Source organism: Macrobrachium rosenbergii, chromosome 28, assembly GCF_040412425.1.
Source record: "Macrobrachium rosenbergii isolate ZJJX-2024 chromosome 28, ASM4041242v1, whole genome shotgun sequence".
NCBI lineage: Eukaryota > Metazoa > Arthropoda > Malacostraca > Decapoda > Palaemonidae > Macrobrachium > Macrobrachium rosenbergii.
Window position 1 is genome coordinate 4,100,175 of NC_089768.1, and position 12,353 is coordinate 4,112,527.

Consider the following 12,353-nt stretch of genomic DNA (forward strand, 5'->3'; position numbering starts at 1 on the left):
TCTTTCGACTGTTTCTGAACCTTCTACTGTACTTTAGTTCCCCCTTTGTTTTTCCTATCCCTCTGCTTTAGTTTATTCCTCTACTTTAGTTTCTCCCTTCTCTGTTTTTCCTATTCCTCCTTCTAGTAAGGCAGATTCTGGTGTGTCTTTTTTGGCTTCTAAAAGCAGTGTGCTTGATCGGCAATTGGACGTGGCGAATTATAATGCGGATTTGTTGGGTCTTTCAAAGGGTACAGACTTTTGGTGAGCGGTTGTGTTTTGAATAGTTCTCTAACATTAGAGAGTAGGTGACACAGGAGTGTCCAGAATTCATGTTGGATATGCTTCGGGATTATCAAGGAGGGGCGGATTCTGTGTACTTTTTGTCCCTTCGTCCCAAGGATTCATCTTCATCCTCTGAGTTATCTGACGCTTCATCTTCCTCACCGTTGCTCCTTTTTCAGTCTCCTTATCAGCTTCTTCTTCTTCTGTCTTTCCCGCGGTTTCTGCATCTTCCGCTTTCCCTCCTTTGACTTTTGGCATGTCCTCTTCTCAGGTAACTATTTTTTGCCTGCTGTTCCTCTGTGTTCCACCTTTCCTTCCTCAGTACAGTCTTCTTCGGTAGGAGGATCTTCTGGATAGGTGAAAACGCAGTTTTGGCAGAATTTGGGCTCCGGCGTTTCATGTTCCAGCCCTTTGGGTATGCGCAATCCCTTGCTTCCGCATCAAGCGGCTGTTCTGGTAGTATCAGGTTTTTTGCAGAGTTTGCCGGTCGCTTCTAGTTCGGGTTTGCGCTCCACTGTTTTGACTGGTCTTGCGGTACCTTCTCTGAGCAGTTTGCGGCTGTCATCGCCTGCATTTTCCGCCGTGGATCCTCCGAGTGTAGCTTCTACATCTTTCAGTCTCCCTCCTTCCTCTTCGTCTTCCTCCATCCTGCCGCCAGCAGTTTCGTTTGCACATCCTCCCCCAGGGTTTAGCAGTGTGGGTTTGACTCCTCTCACTCATCTTCCCTTTGGTAACAATGTGGAATCGGCTCTGGGTTCCTTGGTTCATCCCTCTCTTCCTCCCGTTGGAATCAACAATGTGGATTCAGCTCCGGGTACCCAATTAGGTGTTGGTGTTCAGCATTCTGATTATGGTGGTCTGTTTGCAGACTCTTCGTTGTCGCCCGGGCTTCATTTCAGTTCCTCCTCTTTCGTCCTTCTTAGACCATTCGGACTTGCGGAACAGAATTCTCTTCCGGAGGTACAGGAGATTCCAGCAGACTGAGAATGTCCTGTTGCTAGCAGTAACGATTATAGACGTATACTTGAGTATGTTACTTCTTCGTACCCTCAAGCAAGAGCTCCGGACCAACCACATTCGTCAAGTCGGTCTTTATTTGAGTCTTTCTGTGCTCCTTTTTCGTGTGGGCTGGTTTGGGTCATTGGGTTAGACAGGCTTTGTAGGAGGCGGACGGTCGTCTAGTGTCGGTGGTGGCTTCCAACAGGCAGGACATTTCTCTTCTTTCTCCGCGTAAGGCAATTTATTCAGTTCAAGGTAACCCTTTGGTAGGTGTCAGGTTGCCACTCAACGAATCAGTTTAGGGAATCCTGTCTAGGTCTCCGGCGTTGTCTCGGCTTGTAGGGATTTTTCTTAGGGAAGCAGGTGCTTTGGAGGATGTGTTGCGCGGTCAGACTGAGGCTCTTTCGCACTCTCTTTGGATGTTGTCGGGTTTAATGGGGTTCTTAAAGTGACGGCTATGTCCCTTCGGATCTGTCTTTTCTTCCCCAATTTGTATTGGGGAGCCTCAACGTACTGGCTGATTTGATAAGTAGCTCTCGTCAGGTATTGGGGGAGAGTGGACTTTGGCTCAGGAAGTAGTATGTCAGGTTCTCCGGAAGTGGCCAGCAACTGTGGATGTATACGCGACGAAATGAAACCATCGTCTTCAGGTTTACCTCTCACCAGTGGTGGACCCCATGTCGATAGGCACCGATGCAATGTTACAGAAATGGAATCACATGCAGGTGTAGGCTTTTCCTCCATTCAGTCTCATTCATCAGGTAATCAGGAAATTGTGGGAGAGTCAAGACATCTATGACTAATAACTCCTTGCTGGCCCCAACGCCCTTGATTTCCGGGAGTCTTTGAGCTCCTCACGGAAGTTCCGACGTTCCTACCCATGCGGAAAGATCTTCTCAGACAACAGCATTTTCACCATTATCATCCAAACCGTCGCGTGCTGAACCTAGTTGCATGGCTACCATCAGGCGAGCAGCTAGACTGGCTGGACTCTATAAAGCTGTGGTCAGACAGCTTTCTTTCAGCTTGAGAAAGTCAACCCATAAGCTTCACCAGGTCGGATGGACAATGTATAGAAGTTGGTGTCGTAAGGAAGGTCATTCAATCTCTAGACCTTCCATTGCTAAGATAGCTGACTTACTTTTATTCCTTCAGAAAGTCAAGGGTCTTCTGTATTCGGGTATGGCTGGCTACCGCTCGATGCTTAGCAGTACTGTACATTTAGTTTCCATCTTCCCGAAATTACTAGTAGTAAGATCATCCTATCCATGATTTATTACGTTCTTTTAAGACTGAATGTCCTGTCTTGCCAACTCGAGCTCCTCCGTGGGATTTGTCGGAAGTACTTCAACTTTTGCGTTCCCATGCTTTTGAACCCATTGAAGACCTAACGTTAAGACAACGGACTAAGAAGGTGCTTCTTCATTATGGCTTTAGCTACAGCTAGAAGGGTGGGCGAGCTTCAGGCAGTCTCTAGGCTGGTTTCCTATGCGGGAAATGATATGTATTTGTCTTTTCTTCCGGAATTTGTGGCGAAGACGGAGTCGGAGGTCAACCCTCTGCCTCGTTCGTTTTGGGTTCTTTCTCTGCAAGATTTTGTTGCTGGCGATCTAGCAGAGTGTCTTTAGGTCTGGTGGGAGCATTAAAAGTCGATTTGTCAAAGGTTGAGAAACTCCGTCCTTGTCCGTGTACACTTTTTCTCTCTCCACGGAATCCTTCCCGTCCGCTGTCAAAGAACGCGATTAGTTACTTTCTGAGGGAGGCGATTTTCCAGGCTTCTCCTGGTTCTTCTCGTCGTCTTTAAGCTCTGTCTTACCCGAGCACACAGTATGTGGAGTATGGCCACTTCATCTTCCTTTCTAAGGAATTATTTAGTGTCTTTTATTTTGGAGGCAGCCACTTGGAAGTCTGTCTCAGTGTTTACCTCTTTTTACTTGAGAGACGTTGAATTCGCCTCGTTGGAGGGTTATTCTCTTATTCCAGGGGCAGCGGCTATCTCTAATATCTAGGGTGTGTTCATTTTAGCTGAGGTGGTATTCTCTTAGTGCAGAGGTTCTTAGGTTAACCAGATAGAGGAATTCCTTTTAGTCTTTAGAATCTTAGGCAGCAGTGATAGTGTAATCACATGAGCTTAGGTTTAGTACGTTTTAAGTATCTTAGTCTTTGATAGTCTCCCTATGAGAGTCCAAGGGGGTGCTGTAGTAGGTTAGGCTCTTTCATCGGCACTGAGATACTTCGTCGCTTCTTGGTCGTTGGGCCTTATCCGCAATCTAGATGGGTTATCTGGAGGGTCAGTGGCTCTGCACACTGCTTCATTCCCTCCATACATGAGAGGCTCTGAAAAGCCACATAGGAGGCTCATCTTACTCCTCTGTACATGAGAGGTTTTGAAGAGCCACATGGGAGGTCAACGGACCGAGACAGTTCTGACCTGACTGACGATCAAAGTACTCTCCAGCATGTCTCTTCATCAAAAGCATTGATTGATATGGTGAGTGTATGACTAAACAGATATCCTATGTAGAGTAGATTGGTGAGCTACCATCTCTGCGGTTGTAAAAAGGGGTGTGCAATAGAATTGATCCCTCCTCCTCTAAATATTGTTGATCGGGCGAATTCAGTTGTTCAGGGAGTGTATTGCAATATGAAGTTTTCATAATAAAACTAATATTGTAATACTTACCTGAACACCTGAGTGATTCCCACCCTCCTTTCCCCACATCAATTTTGAACTTGAATAAAGCAATTGATGAAGGTAGGAGTGTCGGCACACACCAGTGTCAGCGTTACCAACAGTTTGTTATGGTAGCTCAAGTGACAAGATTCTACCTGCAGCGTTGATAACGCTGGCTGTTAAAATTTCCCACTAGTGGGATTGGTAATTGAGAGCTGTTCGGGCTAGTGGGATTAGTTTTATTATGAAAACTTCATTTTTTCTAACATAGAAACCTGAAGTTCTTTACATTTATGAGCCACCTCAGCCACCCCTCTCATCTGGCACAAGGGCTGGAAGGCAAAGTGGATTGCAGACTGATAGGTGGATGGGCTAACCCCTACCTGTCAGTAGTTAACTATAGGTGCCTTGTCAGTAATTTTGAATAGCTGTTTCCAACTTGTGCTCTAAGCGTAATCCCTAAGTAAAGAACTTTGGGTTTGTATGTTAGGAGAAATATGAATTACCTTTAAAATTGTTTAGATTTGACATAATCTTTTTGTCTCCCTTTCTGATATCTAGAAGTAATATAAAAGTAAAGCCTTGCACCCTGTTATGTAGGTAAAAAATGAACAAGCATTAAGGTATGGCTAAAGCCACTCAGAATTACCTGGCATGAAAGGGATTACAGTACAGTAATATCCTTCTGCATATTAACTTAATAAATGTGAGGATAATTGCTTTAACTATTTGGGTTTTTCAGACTGGTAAAACCATGTTAGCCAACTTTTTGAGTGAGGCTGCAGAAATAGGAAGTGGAGAATACAGGCCTACCAAAGGTTGCCGAATCATAGAATTTGAAGTTCCTAATGTATCTCTTAATGGAATGACAACGAAAGCTGAAGTAGAGTTATGGGATGTGAGCGGTGACCGAAGGTATGTACTGTAGATAGAATTTTAATCCCATTAAGTTACGATATCAGTTTTCCAAGCTTAGGTGAATGGTTTCATTATCAATCCTTGTTTGTGTTCATGTTGTCTGGTCCAGTCAAAGGAACTGAAGGGTTAGGAGGAAGTTAATGTCTGTTAAAGTGATATGTTTGTATTGAAAAAGTTGATTTTATGACTGGGGTATGTATATACCTTCAGGGAGCTGTGCCACTTTCCCCTATTGAGCACCAAGTCCAGCTGGCCCAGCTGCTAGTACCTGGATTAGGTCTGGGAGCTCAGGTTAAGAGCACCATCTGCCTTGTAGGTTGACACATCTAAAGATACAGATTAGATCCACAGGAGGTAATAGGTAGTAGGTTGGCCACGGCACCTGCCACGAGAGATGAAGGTCCCTTTTAAGGCTGGCCAGTACAGTATAGTCTGTTGTTGGGTCCCTCTCTGGTTATGGACTTTTTTCTGTTCCTACTTGAACTCAGAATTGTCTGGCATATTCATTTCTCAGTTTTTACTCTTGACTTGCACTTGACAAAACTGACCACCTTACACTTCTTACCCTTTTCAATCTGTCTTTCTTGTTGCGTAGAAGAGGCTCACTAGCCTGGTGGCTTAGTAGAAGGGCTGAGGATGTCTGGTGGCTTAGCAAGAGATGGTCTTACCTTTGTCATTTTCTTTTTCTTAATTTTTACCCATGGCTTCATTTCCAAAACCATCACAACTGTCCGTCTTTCATTACCTGACAAATATAGCATATATGTCCTTGTTGGGTGTGCTGGCTCCTCCCAGTCGACCAGTTTAATTCCGGTGATTATTTTGTCTTTTTATGGGCATTTATGGCTGCTTGCATACTAAAATGGTAGTTCAAGAAGCTGACTCCAAGGTTTGTTTCATTTTCATTGGTAATCTCACTGAATGGCTGAGCTCAGTTACTGCAAAAGATGATCTGCTGTTGTTGCTGTAGATTTTTCCACTATTTCTGATTGTGGGTAGTTAATAAATGAATCCATACACCAATCTGGCAACTGCTTTGACCTTGTATTTACAGATGTTACAGGGATTGTATCTTTTGAAGTAGGTTTGCCCATGGGCTCATCTGATCGCAGTTTGATTAAGGTTAATGTGGAGATGGATCAGATGGTCCTGTTTGCTTTTAAGGAAGGTATATTGGAAATCCAGGCCAATTGGTATGGTATTCACTGTGATATACAGGAACTCAGGTGGTGCCTTATTTATAGAGGTCCAAATGATATGGAGTTTTTAAATGGTCATCTTAACACTATTACTGTATTGAGAGGAGAATTTCTTGTAAATTCTTCAAGTTTTTTCTTAAAGATGAGCCATTGTTTAATGCTGCATGTAAGCTTGCTTACCATGAAAAACAGGAAGCTTATTGTTTCTAGAGGAACAGTTGACCAGACTTTTTGTAGCACAATTTCATTGAGCTTATGAGTCAAGCTGAGGTTGTGTGTGAGAGAGTTAATAGAGCTTATAATGACAGTGTGAAGGTGATTTTGCTCTCCAGTGGTGGTCTACCTTCAAGTCACCATTCCTTGGAGTTGATTCAAACCTGCCTCCCTTTGTATGAGCTGATGGGACTGCTGTATAATGCCTTAAACAAAAGGCAGAACTTTTGCTCAAGTCTTTGTGATCAAGCAGTGTGGTGAGTCCTTGGTGTTGCCTCAGTCATGCTTTCCAGAGATTAATTGTGTTCAATGGCCTTCAGATCTAGAAAGTCACAGCTCTGGTTCTGGGCTTGACAGTTATGGCAGCATAAACCTTGATGGGATCTTTCTCATCATTTTTAAAGTCTGCTGATTTCATTGCTCCTAAGATTACTGCTATTTTCATAAGATTAGTTAGACTTGCAAGTTTTTCTTCTATATGGAGGAAGGGAAACATTGCTGCATTACCTGAGGGACTAAGTCTGTCCTCATGCCCCTCTGAATAAAGGCTGATTTCAGTTACCCTGTTTTATCTAAGGTTTTTGGAAGCTGCTCTTAAGCATCTTTGTAGGTTTGTTGAAGATAATAACCCACTACCCACATTACAAATTAGGTTTCTGAAAGATCTTGGAACTTGTCATGCACTCTTATCAATATGTACTGTCTTGTAGAATGCTCATGATGAGGGTGCAGAGGCACACATGGTTGGTTTAGATTTTAGTGCAGGCTTTTATTATGTGAATCATGAAGCACTTAGCTAGAAGCTAAGATTATGGGGAAATGGTAGATCTTTTCTTAATATTTCAAATGAATTTTCAATAGGAAGAATATAAAGGATCAGTATACAATAGTAGATTTAGTAATGTCCTTTCAGGTATTCATCAAGGTAGTGTTCCTGGACCCTCACTATTTATTATCTATGCTAGTGACATGTGGCAAGGTCTGAAGAACAAACTGATTGCATATTGATGCTGCTACTCTTCCAGCTGTTGTTTCTTCGCTATACTATGGTCTGGGGTTGCAGAATCTATGAATACGTAGAGATCTAGCATGTATTCATGAGTGGAGTAGGCTTTGGAGCATGAAGCTTAACCCTTCTGAAACTTTTGCTTTTACATCCAGATTTACATTTAACTGCTACGGTTTTAAATGTCAGTGACTCTTTTTTAAGATTTCAAGTTTATCACTTGATGAGAAACTGACTTCTGAGAAGCATATACAGTCATACCCCGAACTTATGTGAGGTTAGGCTCCAGAACCCCTCGCGCAAGGTGAATTTTCCCCGTAAGTTTGGCATGGTCTCTAAATTTGCTGATAAATGCTTATTTCTAAAGTTTCAGCACTAAATATGCCTAATCATGCTCCCAAATTATTAAGCTAACTTTTAAATGAAATTAAAGTTACTGTAATTTCATTTAAAAGTTAGCTTAATACATTACCCTTTATAAAAAAGAAATAAATGGTTGGCATAAAAATAGAGTTGGAAGAGAATTTTTGTCTCTCCCCTTCTGACTGATCTATTTTTAGAAGTCTTCTCAACCTCTTTTTAATACTGTAACGTCTTTATTCTACGTCTCTTTTTCTTTGTTCTGAAGTGCTTTTTCATGAACAAACAGTCTCTTTTATTTTGAGTAGTACAACTCTTAGTATTATGTCTCTATGTTTTAGAACATATTTGCCACACTAGTGCATTTACACTTTGTAGACGGTACAGGTAATATTAGATCAATTTAAACTATCTACTGTACAGGTAAAGACATGCAGGGAAATAATAAGTTGTAAAAGTGTGTGTGAGCACTAACTATGAGAGAGAGAGAGAGAGAGAGAGAGAGAGAGAGAGAGAGAGAGAGATTTTGTCCTTACTTGAATATCAAGTTAAATTATTTATGAATTATTACAGAGACAGGGAGAATAACGTGAGAGAGAGATAAAAGTTATCCTTATGTTATAATGAAACTAACTTTTGAATGAAATTAAAGTTACTGTAACTTCATTTAAAAGTTAGCTTAATACATTACCCTTAAAAAAGAAATAAATGGTTGACGTAAAAATATAGGAGTGTGTGAAGATTAGTATACTATTTCTTTTTCTCCCCATTCCACCGATCTATTTTTAGAATGCTTCTCAACCTCGGTTTTAAAACATCTTTTCTGAGTTCAGCCCTGTGTCACCCGGTGAAATTCCATTCTACACGAATTTCTAGGTATAAATATTGCTAAATATACCAGAGAAAAAAGCTTTCAGGAATGCTGGAGTTACTACCCCCAGATCGAGCATCTTCAATGAAGACGTCGGTATAACCAAGGGTGAGTGAAGGAATCACAACCACAGAGCCACACTCGATAGATATCCCCATGTCAAGATCCCCGGGAAGAACGAGGGGCCGTACCAGCGCCCACGCTCACCAGCCCGCCACGCGGCGACTCCAGCGCCATCTGAACTCATTCCTTTTCTAGCACTTGATTGTGACGCTTGCTGTTTTCTGTTTGGCTCGTGTTTTGGCTTATTTTCATCTGCAACATGTCGTCGAGCAGCTTTACTGTTTCCAAGTTAAGTACCATCTTATTGTGGGGTGGTTTTATGATTAGTTGGCTGTCTTAGCTCGTATTTATTAATTATACGTGGCTTTGTTATGACGCTATGGCGTCCCCCAGCCAGCCATGTTGTCCGCGAGGTTTACCCGTCCAGCTTGTTCTGTTTGGGTTTTTCCTGGTCGGCTCATGTCTTATCCTTCCCCCTAGGTTTCATTCTGGTGGTTTTTCCTAAGCTGGGTTGTTTCGGTTTCTCTCTAACGATAATGTTTTTGATCCGTACCTTTGGGGTTTCCGCATCGGGTTCCCGTTTTCTTCCCGCTTAGGCGTCTCCCCAGGATGTTTCCTCTTGGACAGTTTAGCTTTATAATTATATTGTTTTATAAAGTTTGCTGCAAAGAAGGGAGCAAACATTGACCCTGTCAACACTGTTTCTGGAATCTGATAAGAGAGATTCTACTCTCCGACAGTATGACTCAGCTGTAAAAAAATTGGCATCCTTTTTAAAGGCATCTGGAGCTCAAACTATGACAACCAACCTAGCGGTTACTTTCTTTAGGTCATTGTTTGAAAAAGGCCTTGCCCCGGCCACTATTACTACAGCTAAATCAGCCCTAAAGAAGGTATTTTTGTACGGTTTCAAAATCGACCTTACAGATTCATACTTCTCCTCCATCCCTAGAGCATGCGCCCGTTTGAGACCAGTAACATGCCCACATTCCGTTACCTGGTTCCTCAACGATGTTTTGAAATTAGCCACTGACATTGATAACTCTCTATGCTCATATCTGGATCTGTTAAGGAAAACCTTGTTTCTGATTAGCTTGGCTTCAGGTGCCAGAATTTCAGAGCTATCGGCCCTCACTAGAGGTGATGATCATGTTGATTTCCTTCCGTCCGGAGAAGTCCTCCTTTCCCCTGATCATACGTTCCTAGCAAAGAATGAAGACCCTCAGGACAGGTGGTCCCCCTGGAAGGTGGTGCCTCTTCCTCGGGACCAGTCCTTATGTCCAGTATATACCTTAAAGTCTTACCTACAAAGAACTCCACAGTTTAAGTCGGGTCCTCTTTTTATCAGGGAGAAAGGTGGTACTCTCTCGTTGAACGCTATAAGACAACAAATTCTGTACTTTATTAAACAAGCTAACCCGGATTCAGTCCCAAAGGTTCATGATATCCGAGCAGTAGCTACCTCCACTAATTATTTTTATAATATGGATTTTGCTGAACTTACCAAGTATACAGGTTGGAAATCACCTCTAGTGTTTAAACACCACTATTTAAAATCACTTGAAGCTCTGAAATTTTCTACAGTGGCTGTGGGGAGTGTCATCTCCCCACCTTAATTATCCTTATCCCTTTCCTTTCCCCCCCGCCCGCCTGCCTCATTTATTTCACTGCCTGCCTTTCTGGATCAATCATGCCTCACTGCCTTGCTCCTCATAATCGATACTGGTATTACCTGGCTATTGTTTGTCTTGTGGATTGGATTTGATATGTTGTGGATTTAGATTAAGTTAGAGGTACTGAAGCAGTTTTTATTTTGCTTCATGTACCTCAATTCCTGTTTTTATATATATCTCATTGTCCTTAGATTTAAGTTTATAATTATTGGTTATTCTATTGGATTGTAGGGGCCCTTTATTCTACCCCTAATTGTACTGTATTTTGGTCATTCTACTTTGTTCCTAGGTTAAGTTTACAATTTCATTGTATCTTTATGATGTTGAGTGGGATATTCCACCAGTGTTTACCTATAGTTAAGTCCAATTTTCATTGTTGAGATATCTTAATTAAATCTATTTCTCCATAGCATGTGTTTCCTTCTGATCACCTTTTGTATTCTGTTGTAGCTTTGCAGTCTTGGCATGATTCTCTGACACTATTTCACCGGGTGACACGGGGCTGAACTCAGAAAAGGGATTTTGACAAAGGAAAAATCTATTTCTGAGGGAGGCCCCGTGTCACCAAGTGACCCTCCCTGGAGTATTTTCAGGAGCAGGTTCGCCCCCCCTACTGGCTCATGCCAAGCCTGGGGGTGGTGCTAGTCTGGAATGAGTTCAGATGGCGCTGGAGTCGCTGCGTGGCGGGCTGGTGAGCGTGGGCGCTGGTACGGCCCCTCGCTCTTCCCGGGGATCTTGACATGGGGATGTCTATCGAGTGTGGCTCTGTGGTTGTGATTCCTTCACTCACCCTTGGTTATACCGATGTCTTCATTGAAGATGCTCGATCTGGGGGTAGTAACTCCAGCATTCCTGAAAGCTTTTTTCTCTGGTATATTTAGCAATATTTATACCTAGAAATTCGTGTAGAATGGAATTTCACCGGGTGACACGGGGCCTCCCTCAGAAGTAGATTTTTCCTTTGTCAAAATCCCTTTATTCTGTCTATTTCTCTTTGTTCTGAAATGCTCTATGTTTTTATGTTTTAGAGTTGTCCTCACTTAAGAGAGTGAAATTTTTTATGAATTATTCAGCAACACTCCCCGTTTTTGTCGTTAATTTGACATATCTGACAGCTTTTCCTTCGAGCTTCATACAAAAGATGAGGGAAAGATATTTGTTTGTTTAAAATACATATCACATGAATTTTGTAATTACAGTTATATTATTATTATTATTATTATTATTATATTATTATTATTATTATTATTATTATATTATTATTATTATTATTATTATTTAATCTTAATAATACTTGAAAATTATGACTTATTCTTCTTCCTCTTCTTTCGACCTTATTAATCCCACTGTATAGCAGGGTCGGCTGCTCGAGTCAACTTCCTCCATCTATTTCTATTCCTTGCATCTTATTCCCCTAGTCCCACCTCACCCATATCCCTCCTTACCACATCCATTGATCTGATCTGCTGACGCCCCACACTTCTCCTCCCCATCACTGGCATGTTCTTAGCTCTCTTGATTGGTTCCACCTCCTCTCTTCGTATTACATGGCCATAGTATCTCAGACGAGCTTCCCTAGCCTTCTCCTGCATGTTACATATACCACACATTCTTCTTATATGTTGATTCTCCCTCCTTTCCAGTAGTGATATTCCAGCAATCCATCTCTCCATCCTCATCTCAGTTCTTTCTAACAGTCCCTCCTCTTTCCTCTTAAGTGCTCAAGTTTATGCCCCATATAATAGTACAGGCGTGATAACTGTCTTATAAATTTTCATTTTGAGTCTTGATGGCATTTTCTTGTCTAAAAGAACCCCAGTTACTTCCCTCCACTTTTGCCATGCTTCTTTCACTCTCTGTCTCACTGCTGTCTCAGTACCTCCCTCCTCTGCTATTATTGATCTCAAGTAGTTAAACTCCTCGTTCTGTTTTAGCACTGTACCATCTTCTGCTTGAATGTTTGTTTCTTCATGTCCTCTGCTACTAATCATTAGCTCTGTCTTTCCAATGTCCACTTTCAATCCTTTCTTTTCTAGGGCTCCTTTTCATGTTAACACTTTCCTATCTGTATAGTTTGAGCACTGAGTCTACTTGAGACCCAAGGTGTCTGGGA

At 42.0% G+C, this 12,353-nt stretch overlaps 1 protein-coding gene across 6 annotated transcripts in view; it reads left to right on the forward strand.

The window, feature by feature from the left end:
- LOC136853985 (intraflagellar transport protein 22 homolog) overlaps window positions 1-12,353 on the forward strand; it is a 47,051-nt gene that overhangs the window by 16,192 nt on the left and 18,506 nt on the right. For all 6 annotated transcript variants that reach the window (XM_067129917.1, XM_067129919.1, XM_067129918.1 and 3 more), the window contains exon 2: window positions 4,680-4,852. In XM_067129917.1, the coding sequence (XP_066986018.1) occupies window positions 4,680-4,852 (173 nt within the window). The remainder of the gene's footprint in view (window positions 1-4,679; window positions 4,853-12,353) is intronic.